The sequence below is a fragment of the Bombina bombina genome, chromosome 8, assembly GCF_027579735.1.
Source record: "Bombina bombina isolate aBomBom1 chromosome 8, aBomBom1.pri, whole genome shotgun sequence".
Taxonomy (NCBI): Eukaryota; Metazoa; Chordata; class Amphibia; order Anura; family Bombinatoridae; genus Bombina; species Bombina bombina.
The window spans coordinates 51,717,286-51,736,257 of NC_069506.1; the positions used below are offsets into that span (position 1 = coordinate 51,717,286).

Sequence of the window (18,972 nt, forward strand, 5' to 3'; positions counted from 1 at the left end):
GAAACCTCTTTGACTAAGAATCAAGCGTTTAATCTCCATACCTTTAAATTTAAGGATTTGAGATCCTGATGGAAAAAAGGACCTTGTGACAGAAGGTCTGGTCGTAACGGAAGAGTCCATGGTTGGCAAGAGGCCATCTGGACCAGATCCGCATACCAAAACCTGTGAGGCCATGCTGGAGCCACCAGCAGAGCAAACGAGCATTCCTTCAGAATCTTGGAGATTACTCTTGGAAGAAGAACTAGAGGCGGAAAGATATAGGCAGGATGATACTTCCAAGGAAGTGACAATGCATCCACTGCTTCCGCTTGAGGATCCCTGGATCTGGACAGATACCTGGGAAGTTTCTTGTTTAGATGAGAAGCCATCAGATCTATTTCTGGAAGTCCCCACATTTGAACAATCTGAAGAAATACCTCTGGGTGAAGAGACCATTCGCCCGGATGTAACGTTTGGCGACTGAGATAATCCGCTTCCCAATTGTCTATACCTGGGATATGAACCGCAGAAATTAGACAGGAGCTGGATTCCGCCCATACCAGTATTCAAGATACTTCTTTCATAGCCAGAGGACTGTGAGTCCCTCCTTGATGATTGATGTATGCCACAGATGTGACATTGTCTGTCTGAAAACAAATGAACGATTCTCTCTTCAGAAGAGGCCATGACTGAAGAGCTCTGAAAATTGCACAGAGTTCTAAAATATTGATTGGTAATCTCACCTCCTGAGATTCCCAAACCCCTTGTGCTGTCAGAGACCCCCAAACAGCTCCCCAACCTGTCAGACTTGCATCTGTTGAAATTACAGTCCAGGTCGGAAGAACAAAAGAAGCCCCCTGAACTAAACGATGGTGATCTGTCCACCACGACAGAGAGTGTCGTACAATCGGTTTTAAGGATATCAATTGAGATATCTTTGTGTAATCCCTGCACCACTGGTTCAGCATACAGAGCTGAAGAGGTCGCATGTGAAAACGAGCAAAGGGGATCGCGTCCGATGCAGCAGTCATAAGACCTAGAATTTCCATGCATAAGGCTACCGAAGGGAATGATTGTGACTGAAGGTTTCGACAAGCTGAGATCAATTTTAGACGTCTCTTGTCTGTCAGAGACAGAGTCATGGACACTGAATCTATCTGGAAACCTAAAAAGGTTACACTTGTCTGAGGAATCAATGAACTTTTTGGTAAATTGATCCTCCAACCATGATCTTGAAGAAACAACACGAGTCGATTCTTATGAGATTCTGCTACATGTGAAGACTGAGCAAGTACCAAGATATCGTCCAAATAAGGAAATACCACAATACCCTGTTCTCTGATTACAGACAGAAGGGCACCGAGAACCTTTGTAAAAATTCTTGGAGCTGTTGCTAAGCCAAACGGCAGAGCCACAAACTGGTAATGCTTGTCTAGGAAAGAGAATCTCAGAAACTGATAGTGATCTGGATGAATCGGAATATGCAGATATGCATCCTGTAAATCTATTGTGGACATATAATGCCCTTGCTGAACAAAAGGCAGTCCTTACAGTTACCATTTTGAATGTTGGTATCCTTACATAACGATTCAATATTTTTAGATCCAGATCTGGTCTGAAGGAATTCTCCTTCTTTGGTATAATGAAGAGATTTGAATAAAACCCCAGCCCCTGTTCCATAACTGGAACTGGCATAATTACTCCAGCCAACTCTAGATCTGAAACACATTTCAGAAATGCTCAAGCCTTCGCTGGATTTACTGGGACACGGGAAAGAAAAAATCTCTTTGCAGGAGGCCTTATCTTGAAGCCAATTCTGTACCCTTCTGAAACAATGTTCTGAATCCAAAGATTGTGAATTGAATTGATCCAAATTTCTTTGAAAAAACTTAATCTGCCCCCTACCAGCTGAGCTGGAATGAGGGCCGCACCTTCATGTGGACTTGGGAGCTGGCTTTGGTTTTCTAAAAGGCTTGGATTTATTCCAGACTGGTGATGGTTTCCAAACTGAAACCGCTCCTGTGGATGAAGGATCAGGCTTTTGTTCCTTATTGTGACGAAAGGAACAAAACCGATTATTAGACCTAAATTTACCTTTAGATTTTTTATCCTGTGTTAAAAAAGTTCCTTTCCCTCCAGTAACAGTTGAGATAATAGAATCCAACTGAGAACCAAATAATTTATTACCCTGGAAGGAAAGGGAAAGCAATGTTGACTTTGACGACATATCAGCATTCCAAGTTTTAAGCCATAAAGCTCTTCTGGCTAAAATAGCTAGAGACATATACCTGACATCAACTCTAATGATATCAAAGATGGCATCACAAATAAAGTTATTAGCATGTTGAAGAAGATTAACAATGCTATGAGAATTATGATCTGTTACTTGTTGAGCTAAAGCTTCTAACCAAAAGGTTGAAGCTGCAGCAACATCCGCCAAAGATATAGCAGGTCTAAGAAGATTACCTGAACATAAGTAAGCTTTTCTTAGAAAGGATTCAATTTTCCTATCTAAAAGATCCTTAAAGGAAGTACTATCTGCCGTAGGAATAGTAGTACGTTTAGCAAGAGTAGAGACAGCCCCATCAAAAGGAAGTACTATCTGCCGTAGGAATAGTAGTACGTTTAGCAAGAGTAGAGACAGCGCCATCAACCTTAGGGATTTTGTCCCAAAATTCTAATCTGTCAGATGGCACAGGATATAATTGCTTAAAACGTTTAGAAGGAGAAAAAGAATTACCCAAATTATTCCATTCCCTGGATATTACTTCAGAAATAGCATCAGGGACAGGAAAAACTTCTGGAATAACTACAGGAGATTTAAAAACCTTATTTAAACGTTTAGATTTAGTATCAAGAGGACCAGAATCCTCTATTTCTAATGCAATTAAGACTTCTTTAAGTAAAGAACGAATAAATTCCATTTTGAATAAATATGAAGATTTATCAGCATCAACCTCTGATACAGAATCCTCTGAACCAGAGGAACCACTAACAGAATCAGAATGATGATGTTCATTTAAAAATTCATCTGAAAAATGCGAAGTTTTAAAGGACCTTTTACGTTTACTAGAAGGAGGAATAACAGACATAGCCTTCTTAATGGATTTAGAAACAAAATCTCTTATATTAACAGGAACACTCTGAGTATTAGATGTTGACGGAACAGCAACAGGTAATGTAACATTACTAAAGGAAATATTATCTGCATTAACAAGTTTGTCATGACATTCAGTACAAACAACAGCTGGAGGAACAGCTACCAAAAGTTTACAGCAGATACACTTAGCTTTGGTAGATCCAGCACCAGGCAGCGATTTTCCAGTAGTATCTTCTGACTCAGTGTCATTCTGGGACATCTTGCAATATGTAATAGAAAAAACAACATATAAAGCAAAATTGATCAAATTCCTTAAATGACAGTTTCAGGAATGGGAAAAAATGCCAGTGAACAAGCTTCTAGCAACCAGAAGCAATAAATAATGAGACTTAAATAATGTGGAGACAATAGTGACGCCCATATTTTTTAGCGCCAAAAAAGACGCCCACATTATTTGGCGCCTAAATGCTTTAGCGCCAAAAATGACGCCACATCCGGAACGCCGACACTTTTGGCGCAAAAAAACCGTCAAAAATGACGCAACTTCCGGCGACACGTATGACGCCGGAAACAGAAAAAAAAAATTTGCGCCAAAAAAGTCCGCGCCAAGAATGACGCAATAAAATGAAGCATTTTCAGCCCCCGCGAGCCTAACAGCCCACAGGGAAAAAAGTCAAATTTTAAGGTAAGTAAAAAATTGATTTATTCATATGCATTATCCCAAATATGAAACTGACTGTCTGAAATAAGGAACGTTTGAACATCCTGAGTCAAGGCAAATAAATGTTTGAATACATATATTTAGAACTTATATAAAAGTGCCCAACCATAGCTTAGAGTGTCACAGAAAATAAGACTTACTTACCCCAGGACACTCATCTACATGTAGTAGAAAGCCAAACCAGTACTGAAACGAGAATCAGTAGAGGTAATGGTATATATAAGAGTATATCGTCGATCTGAAAAGGGAGGTAAGACATTAATCTCTACGACCGATAACAGAGAACCTATGAAATAGACCCCGTAGAAGGAGATCATTGAATTCAAATAGGCAATACTCTCCTCACATCCCTCTGACATTCACTGCACGCTGAGAGGAAAACCGGGCTCCAACCTGCTGCGGAGCGCATATCAACGTAGAATCTAGCACAAACTTACTTCACCACCTCCATAGGAGGCAAAGTTTGTAAAACTGATTTGTGGGTGTGGTGAGGGGTGTATTTATAGGCATTTTGAGGTTTGGGAAACTTTGCCCCTCCTGGTAGGAATGTATATCCCATACGTCACTAGCTCATGGACTCTTGCTAATTACATGAAAGAAAGAAACATTTTATTATTATAAACACTTACAGGACCAGTCAATGCAGTAGAATTACATAATTAATACGTACATAATAAAAAGACAATGCAATAATCAATAGCACTTACTCCGAATTTCAAATAAGCAGTAGATTTTTTTTTTCTGACAAATTTATTTTTCTCCCATTTTCGACCCCCTGTATCATGTGACAGACATCAGCCAATCACAGACTAGTATACTTTAAATTCCCAAGAAAGTGTGAATATAAAAAGACTATGCAAAATTGGATAATGGAAGTACGTTGAAAAGTGTCTTAACCCCTTAAGGACCAGCGACGTACCCTGTATGTTGCTGGCCTTTTTTTGGGACTTGATTGTTTTATAGCGCGGTTTTGCCAACAGCGTTAAGACTGCTCTATTCCACAAAGCCTTCTGGAGGGAGGGCATTAATAGCGTGTTCTTGCTAAACTTGTGCTATTATGTCCTGAAAAAACCCTTAACGACCAGTGACATACAGGGTACATTGTGGTCATTAAGGGGTTAAAACTGCATGCTCTATCTAAATCATAAAAGTATATTTAGAGTGTCCCTTTAACAACTCACAATTAGTAGCATACACAAGGAGTATAGGTACTAATGGGACAACAGGTCACTTCCCTTTGCAATAAGAAAGTGTAGGGCTGTGGGGACAACAGCAATTTCTGCCTGCTAGATTACCCTGTTCCCTGTTCTATTTTGGGGAAAACCTTTGTTTTTTTATACTCTCCATAAAAGAAACATAGAGACTGTTCATATATAAGTAATCACTGCAGAAAGTCTAGTTTAGCTGCTACAACTGAGAGTGCTTGTGTGCATGCTCAGTTCATTAAAATTACTGTTCAGTGTTTAGTATCTTTTTCTTTTTTTTGAAAATAAATTTTATTTGGTTTTTCAGAAAGTAAATATGACATCTGTACGACCAAAGCGTACTACAATTCCAAAGTCTCATATACATACAAGAATAGAAATTCAAAATAACCGATATATTGATAACATAACCAGATCAATATGCAAATAAAGATCCCAACTCTCCCTCATTCTCCTAGGGGAGCCAATTGGGTCTGTCAATACGATCCATGGGTGTGTGGGGGGGGGGGAGTAGGAGGTAGGGGTTATGCGGGGGGGGGGGGATTCGAGACTTAAATGAGAGTTTTTTTTCTTTTTTATCTGAATGGGGTTAATACGTTAGAATTCAATGTTCTCTAGCCTTGGCATTCCCAAGAATAAAACAGAGTACTTCAGTATGCACAGCCCACATGTAGATACAAGCTGCATGGAATTATAAACAATCATGTATTTGTTTTCACAACTTACATTTTCTGTAAATGGTCACAAATAAACACACATCTTTATTTATATCATTATAAAAACATGGCCCTGATGGATATCATGCTAGTGTCTGTGACACCTAGCCACTGGAGAGATGAGCTTGTTTGGGGTCCCCTGTCTATCATGGCATTATTTTCTACTTGGTAAACTGTTAAAGGGACATGAAACACAAAGTTTAAATGACATCTAATTTGCTTCATTCTCTTGGTATCTTTTGGTGAAATGAATAGTAATGCACTGCTGGAAGCTAGCTGAACACAGCAGGTGAGCCAATGAGAAGTGCTTAGATCTGCAGCCACCAACCTACAGCTAGCATCCCAGTAGTGCATAACTGCTCCTGAATCTACCTAGGTATGCTTTTTCAACAGAGGATACTAAGGGGTTCGATTTATCAAAGGCTTCGCCACCTCACAAGAGAACCTGCAGTACGTATTTATGAAGATGACCGCTGCTTCCCTAACCTTTTCGCCACCTCTTAGGTGGCGAATTTCAATCTCCCCAGTCTCGTCCAACCGGGGAGATTGACAACTCTTACCCACGCGTGATTGGGTGTGCGCAGACAGGGGGGGCGGCGTTGCACAAGAGTGCAAAATTGCTTTCTTGTGCAATGCTGAATTCCGGCAGCGGAATTCAGCCCGCCAGAGGAGAGCTGTGCTGGACAGAGGCGAGTATGTACGCCCCTGTCTGAAGTAGCTTGATAAATTGGAGTACAAAGCAAATTATATAATAAAAGTAAATTGGAATTTTTTTTAAAACTGCATGCTGCATTTCAATCATGAAAGAAAAAAATGGGTTTCATGTCCCTTTAATTACATCACTGAAGCAAAGTATCTGTTAATTTTCTACTAAATATCCAATTGTTCGATAGAATACTTATCTTTTCATCTGACAATCTCTTTTTTAATCTATTATCTATCCCTTTAAAATATTATATCATACCAAAGTATAATCCAAAAGAACACACAGAATTTGTTCTGTTCTGCCCTGACAATACTCTTTAAACTATGGACAAAAGCATAAAATGATAATGCAGTACAGATTTGTGCAATAATTTCCGACTCCAACACTGACAAATAGGAAAAATATTGGCAGTAAGAACTATTCAAGGTTAAAGGTAAGGTAAAGTTCAGAAGTATTGAAAGCATATAATTATTGTAATATTTAACCTGAACGTAGTCGCTATGTTTATTTATTTTTTTATTACGTATGTTTATATTTCCTACCGTTTTATCGAATACTCCTCCCCCATGCCACTTCCGTGTTTCTATCTCTAATTTCAGCGAGCGGTCTCACCCCTCTCCTTACGTCAATGCGCGTTCACAGAGTCGATTTCGTCTGCGCATGCGCCACTTCCCCCACTGCCTGATACAAAGTTTGCATTGTTACAATTTATTCATTTAGCTTCAGAGTCCCGTCGATCGTAGGCAGAAGGATCATTACAGTTAGCGGAACCCCTTTTTTTAAATTGTTATTCTGAATCAAAACAGCGCAATAGCAACATAGCAAGCACAGAGCATGTGCGACTCACGAACGAGCACGGGTGGAAGTAGGTTGAGTGTAGTCAGACGCATGCGCTCAGTTATCGAGTGACGTAGGAATGGATGGGCTAAACCCCTGAAGGGGAAAAAGCTGATTGGACTGTAATATCGCTCGCAACTGTCAATCAAAGTTTCAAAAATGTCGGGCGGACGAAAGATTGGTGTCAGAACGATACTTGTAAGGTAGAAAAATACGTAATTATGAGAAATGTAATTATATTGATGAATGAAACTTATGCTAATTTTTAAATCTATGAAAGATAGTGTTAAGTAGTGTGCTCAACTTTACCTTACCTTTAAAGGGACAGTCAAGTATAAATTAAACTTTCATTATTCAGATAGGACTTTTAATTTTAATCGACTTTCCAATTTACTTTTATCATCAAATTTGCTTTTTTCTATTGGTATTCTTAATTTAAACTAAACATAGGTAGGCTCATATGCTAATTTCTAAGCCTTTGAGGGCTGCCTCTTATCACCTGCTTTTTAAATCTCTTTTCAACACAAAGAGACAGAAAGTACACATGGGCTATATAGATAACACTGTGTTCAGGCACAGAAAGTTATTTAAGATCTAGCACAATACAATGCTAAATGCAAGACAATAGATAATAAACAGTCACAGTCATGTGATCAGGGGGCTGGAAGAAGGTTTCTAGATACAAGGTAATCACAAAGGTAAAAAGTGTATTAATATAACTGTGTTGGTTATGCAAAACTGGGGAATGAGTAATAAAGGGATTAGCTATCTTTTAAAACAATAACAATTCTATGGTTGACTGTCCCTTTAAGTATTTAAAAAATCACATAGTAGGTATGTGCATTTATTTGTATTCAGCATTCGTTTTACAGATAAGTGCTGAATATGTCTGCAGGCTGCAGCATTTCAGTTCTTGGATTTATTAGTGTAAGAATGCAAAATACAGATATCTGGATTTGCACAGAGCAAAAGTTAAATATATTCTAAATACTGTGTTTGGAAATAGATTAGGTTAAAACTGTTTAAATTTAAAGGATGGAAAGAAAATTTGCAAGCACTGCTGCCATCTAGTGTACAAAAGTAAACAACATTGTTAAAAGAATTGAAGCAAAAACTGCTGCCATTTAGTGCTCCACACTCCAGCACACTGCTGAAACTACCTATGTATGCTCTTCAACAAAGTATATCAAGAGAACAAATTAAATTTGACAACAAACTTAAATTAGATTTTTTTTTTCTTTTCTAAATTGTACCCTCTATCTGAATAACGACCACCATGTCCTTTTAGTTTAACCCTTTTAAACTAGCACTTTCAGGGCTGTGGGAGTGCAGGTTTTGCTGTCAGCGGTGAGACCACGTTATTCTGCATGTCTGACAGTAAGGCACAAACTCCTACAGCCCTGGAAACCCTTGTGATTTCTGACGTACAGGGTGCGTTGCCAATGTTAAAGGGACAGTCTACACCAGAAGTTTTATTGTTTTAAAAGATAGATAATCCCTTTATTGCCCATTCCCCAGTTTTGCATAACCAATACTGTTACATTACTATACTTTTTACTTATGTGATGACCTTGTATCTAAGTAACTTCTGACAGCCCCCTGATCACATGACTTTTAGTTATTTTTTGACTTGCATTTTAGCCAATTAGTGCAGTGTCTGACACAAGCCACGGGTGTGAGCACAATGGTATCTATATGGCTCACATGAACTAGCACTCCCCTGTTGTGAAAAGCAAATAACAATCATGTGATAAGAGGCTGTCTTTAGTGGCATTGAAACAGGCAGACATTTAGAGCTTTAAACATTATAAAGTTTATTAATATAATAATGTTGGTTGTGCAAAGCTGGGGAATGGGTAGTAAAGGCGTTATCTATCTTTTTAAACAATAACAATTTTAGTGTTGACTGTCACTTTAAGGGGTACATTTTTTAAAATTGTACACTCTATCTGGATAATGAATGAAAACTTTTGGATGTCATGCCCCTTTAATGTATTACTAAGTGTGGTTACTTGACATATAATGCAACATCTTTAGCATTTTAATTACTACTATTAATTGCATGCATCTGACAGTTTACATATATATATATAAGGGCTTCTATAGGAAATGTGAACTATAATTTGTCCATTTGTCTGCAGACAGATTTGAGACAGTCTTGATTTTCTTATTGTTTTTAAATATGCCTGTTTCTAAGCGGCTGCAGGCCGCCTCTTATCTTAGTGCATTTTATCAGCTTTTCACAGCCAGACAGTGCTAGTTCATGTGTGCCATAAAGATAACATTGTGCTCACTCCCGTGGAATTTTGCATGAACCAGGACTATTTGGCTAAAATGCAAGTTTGTAAAAATCAATGAAATAAGGGGCAGTCTGCAGAGATACAAGGTAGTTACAGAGATAAAAAGTACATTAATATAACAGTGTTGGTTATGCAAAACGGGGGAATGGGTAATAAAGGGATTATCTATCTTTTAAAACAATAAAACTTCTGGTGTAGACTGTCCCTTTAACATTGGCAACGCACCCTGTACGTCAGACATCACAAGGGTTTCCAGGGCTGTAGGAGTTTGTGCCTGTCCCTTTACTATTATCACTCCTTTAGCAGAGCGGTTTTATGTATCAGGCAGGCATGGTTGATTGAGTACTTCTGCTCATTTATAGTTAACTTAAAACCCGGCAGTGCCATACAATAGGTGTGTAGCTATCCATTTACAGAAGATGGACAAGTCAGAACACTTTGTGGCATGTACCCAACGATATAAATTAAGCAGTTTTGGTGCAAAATAACTGTAACATCTGAATGAATGATAGCAGATCTACTGGTTGACTTGTAATATATATAAGGGTCTGTTGTTCTGAACCACAACTGAGATAGATAGATACAGAACGTCTGGCACTCTCTTGTAAGCACACAGCTAGATTAAAAGCAAAAATATAAGTTAGTTACAGCATTTGGCCAAATTGTTTAAGCATTCAAACAAACTGAGATACACACAAGGGTGCACTGGCCTTATGTAATTTCACTAGACATATATAAAACATGGAAATGGATTACACTCTCAAACTGGACTGGGGACACAATCTATGTCACTGTAAAACTCACAGCCCTGGATACTCACAGAGAGCTTTAAAGGGACAGTCTACACCAGAATTGTTATTGTTTTAAAAGATAGATCCTTTTATTACCTATTCCCCAGTTTTGCATAACCAACACAGTTATAATAATATACTTTTAACCTCTGTGATTATCTTGTATCTAAGCCTCTGCAAATTGCCCCCTTATTTCAGTTCTTTTGACAGACTTGCAGTCTAGCCAATCAGTGCCTGCTCCCAGATAACTTCATGTGCACGAGCACAGAGTTATCTATAGGAAATACGTGAACTAACACCCTCTAGTGGTGAAAAACTGTTAAAATGCATTCTGAAAAGAGGTGGCCTTCAAGGTCTAAGAAATTAGCATATGAACCTCCTAGGTTAAGCTTTCAACTAAGAATACCAAGATAACAAAGCAAAATTGGTGATAAAAGTAAATTGGAAAATTGTTTAAAATTACATGCTCCATCTGAATCATGAAAGTTTATTTTGGCCTAGACTGTCCCTTTAAAGCTCCCAGCATCTCAGTTAGTTACCCCTGGGCTCTGACCAGCCTGGGCGCAAATCCCATAGGGAAAATGACCAAATAAAATGATCAATACAATACACATACATTCCCTCTGTCATGTGCTTACTTTCTCTAAGCAAGTCTAACTGCAGTGGGTGCATTATGTATTTAAAGGGAGAATGTTGAGTCAATGTCACATTTAATTTGATGACAGTTTTGAGGAAACATTTCTCTTGATTCAGTTACTTTCAGTATTTAGCAGCCGTTCAGTGCACACTATTTTGGGTCTATTGAAGTGCAGAGATTGGTACAGAACTGCAAAATGGTTGTTGATTTATTTAGGTGCCAAGATTGTGAATGGAGCAGACACTAGGCACCGATCTTGGAGTATTCAAAGCACCTGATTGGTGGTTACACAGTAATCAGATTTGTATAATGTTCTAAGGACACTTAATATGCACTTCTTTGCCATTGTTTAATTGAAAAATAAATGCTTAGCAGTCAAAGGAGTTAAAGGGATATGAAACCCAGAAAATGTTCTTTTGCGTTTCAGGCAGAGCATACAATTTTAAAAATGTTTCCACTTAACTACTATTATCAAATTTGCTTCATTCTTTGTTGAAGAGATACCTAGGTTTGTGTCTGGAGCACTATATGACAGTCATAATTGTTCTGCTATCTAGTGTTCTTGCAAATGGATTGCAAAATTGCAGCCATATAGTACTTCAGACATGTGCACGCTCCTGAGCTTATGTCCCTGCTTTTCAACAAATGATACCCATAGAACAAAGAAAATCTGAAGTAAATTAGAAAGTTGTTTCAAATTCCATGCTCAATCTGAATCATGAAAGAAAACAATGGGTTTAATTTCCCTTTAAGTACATATCCGCAGTACAGAATTGTGTGATAGAACATTACAATAATAATAGTTTAAATGGAATTAAGGGCCCTGAATGCGCATTATTCCTAAAACAGACATGGCCACTGAGCTAATCCGGGTAGCATACATAGGTAGCTGCCAACCACCAAACACGTCTTGCTCTGGACTGGTGTAGAAGCATGACTGAGGCTGAATTTAACCCCTTGGTGGTTGCTAAACACTTGCCAGAGTGCTTACCTCACCGAGACTTCCACCCCCCCCCATAATTGATATTGTTTTATATATACACACACACACACTGTATTTATATGTATATAATTATACACTTTGGTTAATGAAAGCAAATTAAATCCAATGAAGGGTTGAATGGTTGCCTTTGGGCCTGAGAATCCTCCTCTGTCACAGAGTCTCACTCCCTTAAGGTGCAATAGTCCTATTTCTGCTGAGGGGAGCTAAATAACCCCAGAGCAAGCCTCACATAAATGTAAGCACCATGTGTTACACACAGTGCGGGGTGATCACACAGCAGGACTGCTGACAGGCTAGGATTTAGTGTATTGTAGGAAGTGTTACTGCCCATTACTAGAGAATCTCACTATCCCTCTAACCAGACTACAGCACCTCCCACCAGCAGCATTTACTAAAATTTCTGTTCTCTGTCCAGAGGGAACTTAGTTCCTCCTGCAAAAATAGTGCATTCCCGCTTGACTTGTCCCCTGCTTACCTTTCTTTAATTGCTACAAAGAATCATGTCTGGTGTAAAGTTTAACAAAACAAGAAGCTTCTCTTGTTCAGTAAAAAATAGTTATACAGCAGAATAAAGGCTTAAAAATATGTGAAATTTAAGAAATATCTTTGATAGTTCAGACATAACATAGAATTTTAAAAATAAGTTTCCAATTTATTTTATCAATTTTGCTTATTCCCGTGTTATTCTTTGTTAAAGAGATACCTAGGTTGGTGGCTGGAGCACCACATGACAGGAAATAGTGCTGACATCTAGTGCTCTTGCAAATGGATAACATTCTTGCAAAACTGCTGCTATATAGTGCTCCAGGCACGTGCACATTCCTGAGCTTATGTCCCTGCTTTACAACAAAAGATATAAAGAGAACAAAGATAATTTGCTACGAGAAGCTCTATCTGAATCATGAAAGAAAGAAAATATGCTTCATGTCCCTTTAACATGGACTCTACAAATGTTTTATATTGTGGCTAACACTCTCAAGCTTCTGTGCATATCACCTTAAAGGGACACTGAACTCAATTTTTTTCTTTCGTGATTCAGACAGAGCATGCAATTTTAAGCAACTTTCTAATTTACTCCTATTATCAATTTTTCTTTGTTCTCTTGCTATCCCTATTTGAAAAAGAATGCATGTAAGCTAAGGAGCCAGCCAATTTTTGGTTTAGAACCTGGACAGCAGTTGTTTATTGGTGGGTAAATGTATCCACCAATCAGCAAGAACAACCCAGGTTGTTCACCAAAAATGGGCCAGCAGCTAAACTTACATTCTTGCTTTTTAAATAAAGATACCAAGAGAATGAAGAAAAATTGATAATAGGAGTAAATTAGAAAGTTACTTAAAATTGCATGCTCTATCTGAATCACAAACTTTTGGGTTCAGTGTCCCTTTAATCTTAGCCATTGATTACAAGGGCATTTACAAATGGATTATAGCCTGATAATGGTATTGCAAGTTGTTCTGTTCTATCTATATATACAGCTACAATTTGTCACACTCGGAGGTCTAAGACATTTGATATAAAAAAATACAAAACAAAAAACTGTGATCCCATCATATGTTTGTGAGTTAATACTACTTTTATTTTCCAAACTCTTTTGTTTCTGCAGTTTTTTGACAGGATTGGGGTGTCGAAACTGCATCGAATATTTCACATCACAAGGGTTACAGAATATTTACCATCTACAGAACCTAACTATGGAGGTAAATGCTTTGAGGAAAACCTTCATGCTTGGCCAGGCTGTCAAACTTGTAGAGCAGGGGTCAGGAGCCTTTGGACCCCAGATGTTTTGGAACTACATTTCCCATGATGCTCAGACAGCCTAAAGCAGACATCCTCAAACTTGGCCCTCCAGAGGGTTTGGAACTACATTTCCCATGATGCTCAGCAAGCTGATATGCTGGCTGAGCATCATGAGAAATGTAGTTCCAAAACCTGTGGCGGGTGCTCTGTCGAAAACTCCAATCTGACGTCACTTCCTGAATTTCCATAATCTGATTGGTCCATGTCCTGTGAGTGACAGGATTCACAACCAATCAGGCCCTGTAATCGCCTATCTTCACTATCTATTTTGCCTCCGCCTGGGGGGTTCAAGGGGGGCAAAGCCCCCCTTGTAAACCTCATCCCCCAAGGTTTACTTGGGGTGTATGCCAAAGGGTCTGTGGTGGCCCCCCAGACAGAGGCAAAACAGATATTAAAATAAGAGTCACCGGAAGTGACGTCAGATTGGAGTTTTTGACGAATTGGAGTTCTCGACAGAACAAGGGCCACGTTTAAGGCCTAAAGAGTGTCTCAGCAGATGGGAAATGTAGTTCCAAAACATCTTGGGCCCAAGGTTGTTGACCCCTGTTGTAGAGGATGTCATTTCAAACAGCTCAGTTTGTGATTCAATTGTTCATTAATATAATAGACTGCACTGTTTTGCTTCTGTGATTTTCTGTCTTCTCTTCTGCATTTCTAGTTAAAAGAACATTAAACACTTTTTGCTTTTGTGTAACGATTGTGCTTGTTGCTTTTTACCTGGCCAAAAACAAATTCTGTAAGCTGCAAATGCTGAAAATAGCTTAAAAGGGACAATCTAGTAAAAATTAAACTGTCATGATTCAGATAGGGCATGTAATTTTAAACAGCTTTCCAATTTACTTTTATCATCAAATTTGCTTTGTTTTCTTGGTATTCTTTGTTGAAAGCTCAACTCATATGCTAATTTCTAAGCCCTTGAAGGCAGCCTTTAAGTGCTTAGTTCATGCCATATAGATAACATTGTGCTTACTCCCGTGGAGTTACCTAGGAGTCAGGAGGCAGTCTGCAGAGGCTTAGATACAAGGTAATCACATAGGTAAAAAGTGTATTAATATAACTGTGTTGGTCATGCAAAACTGGGGAATTGGTAATAAAGGGATTATCTCCCTTTTTTTTAAATAATAACAATTCTAGAATAGACTGTCCCTTTAAACCAGCTACAGGTACAAATCCCCAAATCCAGATTTCCAAAATCCAAACTTTTTAATTAATATTTTTAATAATGAAAATGTTATATATTTTTTAATGACTCATTTTTATTGGAGAACAAGGAACCATTAAAGTGAAGGTCCATTTTGATGAATTAGTGCCCGGTTTTTAATAAACCTATTAAAAATAAGGGCACTTTAATTAATCAAAATTGACATTTTACTGTTTTCTTTAAAAACTTACCTTTTAATCCTGGCAGCCGCTCCAGCACTTCCTCCGCCCGTCACAAGCAGTCTTCTCTGGTCCAAAATGACGAATCTGGCTTCCTCCAATCACAGCATTGCATCAGGCCAAGATTCCCCCGGGGGGGGGGGGGGGGAGCTGTGATTGGAGGAAGCCTGATTCGTCATTTCTGACGTCTGCAGAGGCTTCCGACAGCCGGGGCCATCGCTGGAGCTGTTGCAAGGATTAAAAGATAAGCTTTTGAAGTAAACAGTGAAATGTCAATTTTGATGAATTAAAGTGCCCTTGTTTTTAATAGGTTTATTAAAAAACGGACACTAATTCATCAAAATGGACCTTCACTTTAAATAAATGATCAAACATTACTATATTTCCCTGCCTGTGAGTCACAATGTTCTCTGTTTGTGTATATTTTTGTGATCTAAAATGCAAATAATAGTCTATGTTTATTTAAAACAACTATTACCTTTCTGATTACGGTACTGTACTATCTTTCTGAGGGTAATATGTATACACAAGTATTAAACATATAAAACTACCATTAGGCTGCATGAATAAGCTGTTTGTGACTTGTAAACATTGCCTACTCTAAATGACAAAATATATTGCTGTGCTATCCCCTTTCCAAACTGTCCCATTTTAAAGAGGCAGATATTCTAAAATCCAAACTATTCTAAAATCCAAGCCTTTTCCAGTCCCAAGCAGTTTGGATAAAGTGTTTTCTACCTGTATTTGATTTGCAGCATTTTGAAAACCTATGTTTTTTGCCCTTGCTAGAGAGTATGGGAAAGCAAACTTTTTTTATACAAAAGCAAGAGAGTTGTAATGTCCTTTTAAATAGACACACAAAAATAAATAGAGGACTCAACTTACGTGATCTAACTGCAGTGCAGAAAGAGTGTCCTTACAGATAAAAACGCGTTTTCACATATCAAATCATAAAACGCCAAGTTAGTACACATCAATACTTAGTTGTAATTCTCAGATTTTATGGGTTACCAAAAGTTCCCTCTGGATAGCAGTCCCTAAAAGAGTTCTATACTTCTTATTTGTCTGCTGACTTTGTGTTAATGTATTCTTCCCATAAGAAGCAAAGGAACAGATAGTCTTCCATTCGCTTATGTCTAACATAGTGCTATTTTTCTAATTGGAGGAAGAAACTATATTTCCAGATATTTGGCATTTTTATAATGGTTCATGACTATTATGCCAACTTCAGTCAGTCTGTCGTCTTGGCTCTGCATCTCGTCTTCTCAAGACATTCCTACTTAAAGGGATATTCCAGTCAAAACTGAAATGCCCATAGATGAATTACAGCTTTGAATAGATGCTGTATCTGAATCATGAAATAATTTGGGGATTCATGTCCCTTTAACTTTAGAAAGAGCACAGTAAGAGGTTGTGTTTCTGAAACAGATCTCTGCAACTGTGACATAGTATTTTTTTATTATTATTATTCTTTTTTATAAAGCACCAACAGATTCTGCAGCGCTGCCCATGGGTATAAAGATAAAAGTACAACGGAGAAACAATACAATACAAGACAACATTTTACAGACAAATACAGGGGGATTGAGGACCCTATTCCTGTGGGAAGAATTTACATATAGAATATTCTGTATACACAAAATGACTTTACCTATGGTCAATATCAACATGTTACTAAGCAGATAATACAGTTATGAGATTCCCATGTGCCGCAGAATAGATACAGTTAATCATTTTGGGAAACATATTTGCTGCATATGCTTTCCATTAGATAGGGTCTGTCTGTGATGTTATTTGCTGCCACAATAATATGCAAAGGGTTAATAGTCTATAGTTATGTAGTCACAGCAGCTCCAACAAAATTTACATCGTTTTATTAAATGGGCGTAAACCACAAAACTTTATTTTATGATTCATTATAACATACAATTTTAAACAACTTTCTAATGTACTTCTATTATCAAATTTTATTTGTTTTCTTGTTTTCATTTGTTAAAAAGAAGAAAAGTAAGGAGCACTTTATGGTAGCAGTTTTCCAACAATGATGTACATTAGCAAGAGCACTAGAAGGCAGCACTATTTCCTGTAGCAAGAGCACTAGATGGCAGCACTATTTCCTGTAGCAAGAGCACTAGATGGCAGCACTATTTCCTGTAGCAAGAGCACTAGACGGCAGCACTATTTCCTGTAGCAAGAACACTAGATGGCAGCACTATTTCCTGTAGCAAGAACACTAGATGGCAGCACTATTTCCTGTAGCAAGAGCACTAGATGGCAGCACTATTTCCTGTAGCAAGAACACTAGATGGCAGCACTATTTCCTGTAGCAAGGACACTAGATGGCAGCACTATTTCCTGTAGCAAGAGCACTAGATGGCAGCACTATTTCCTGTAGCAAGAGCACTAGATGGCAGCACTATTTCCTGTAGCAAGAGCACTAGACGGCAGCACTATTTCCTGTAGCAAGAACACTAGATGGCAGCACTATTTCCTGTAGCAAGAACACTAGATGGCAGCACTATTTCCTGTAGCAAGAACACTAGATGGCAGCACTATTTCCTGTAGCAAGAGCACTAGATGGCAGCACTATTTCCTGTAGCAAGAGCACTAGATGGCAGCACTATTTCCTGTAGCAAAAACACTAGATGGCAGCACTATTTCCTGTAGCAAGAGCACTAGATGGCAGCACTATTTCCTGTAGCAAAACACTAGATGGCAGCACTATTTCCTGTAGCAAGAGCACTAGATGGCAGCACTATTTCCTGTAGCAAGAACACTAGATGGCAGCACTATTTCCTGTAGCAAGAGCACTAGATGGCAGCACTATTTCCTGTAGCAAGAGCACTAGATGGCAGCACTATTTCCTGTAGCAAGAGCACTAGATGGCAGCACTATTTCCTGTAGCAAGAGCACTAGATGGCAGCACTATTTCCTGTAGCAAGAGCACTAGATGGCTGCACTATTTCCTGTAGCAAGAACACTAGATGGCAGCACTATTTCCTGTAGCAAGAACACTAGATGGCAGCACTATTTCCTGTAGCAAGAGCATTAGATGGCAGCACTATTTCCTGTAGCAAGAGCACTAGATGCAGCACTATTTCCTGTAGCAAGAGCACTAGATGGCAGCACTATTTCCTGTAGCAAGAGCACTAGATGGCAGCACTATTTCCTGTAGCAAGAGCACTAGATGACAGCACTATTTCCTGTAGCAAGAGCACTAGATGGCAGCACTATTTCCTGTCATATAGTTCTCCAGGCATGTGCACGCTACCTATCTAGATATCTCTTAAAGAAAGAATAAAATGAGAACAAAGCAAATTTGATCATAGAAGTACATTGGAAACATTTTTAAAACTGTATTCTCTATCTGAATCATGAAAGGAAAAAAATCGGTTTCATGTCCCTTTAAGCATTTGTCTAATTTCAAATTTAAAAGAGGATTTGTGGGCAGTGTTTTCTGCCATATGTATAGTGTTTTATAAAGAGTGGATTATGTATGATAAATCTAATGTTATCATAACAAAAAGGTGCTAGCAATAATATAAAGTAATATTTACACACATAAGTGCTGCATGTTAAATATTATTAAAGTTGTAATTTGTGCTTGTTTAGAGTCTTTCAGATTTGCACAAATACAAATTTCTCTCTAAAAAAAAAAAAAAAAGTGCCACAGTAACAATACAGATATGTGGCAATGGTTGATTGTTTAAATCATTTTTTAATGAGGTTAGAGTATATTAACCCTTCATATACTATTAAACATTTTAAGCAAACACATTTTAGATTTATTCTAAGCA

General features: G+C 38.2%; 1 protein-coding gene across 4 annotated transcripts in view; it reads left to right on the forward strand.

The window, feature by feature from the left end:
- TP73 (tumor protein p73) overlaps positions 1–18,972 on the forward strand; it is a 286,919-nt gene that overhangs the window by 265,016 nt on the left and 2,931 nt on the right. For 3 of the 4 annotated variants that reach the window (XM_053690367.1, XM_053690366.1, XM_053690368.1), the window contains one exon: positions 13,602–13,695. The exons of the other annotated variant lie outside the window; for it this stretch is intronic. In XM_053690367.1, the coding sequence (XP_053546342.1) occupies positions 13,602–13,695 (94 nt within the window). The remainder of the gene's footprint in view (positions 1–13,601; positions 13,696–18,972) is intronic. 4 annotated transcript variants of the gene reach the window in all.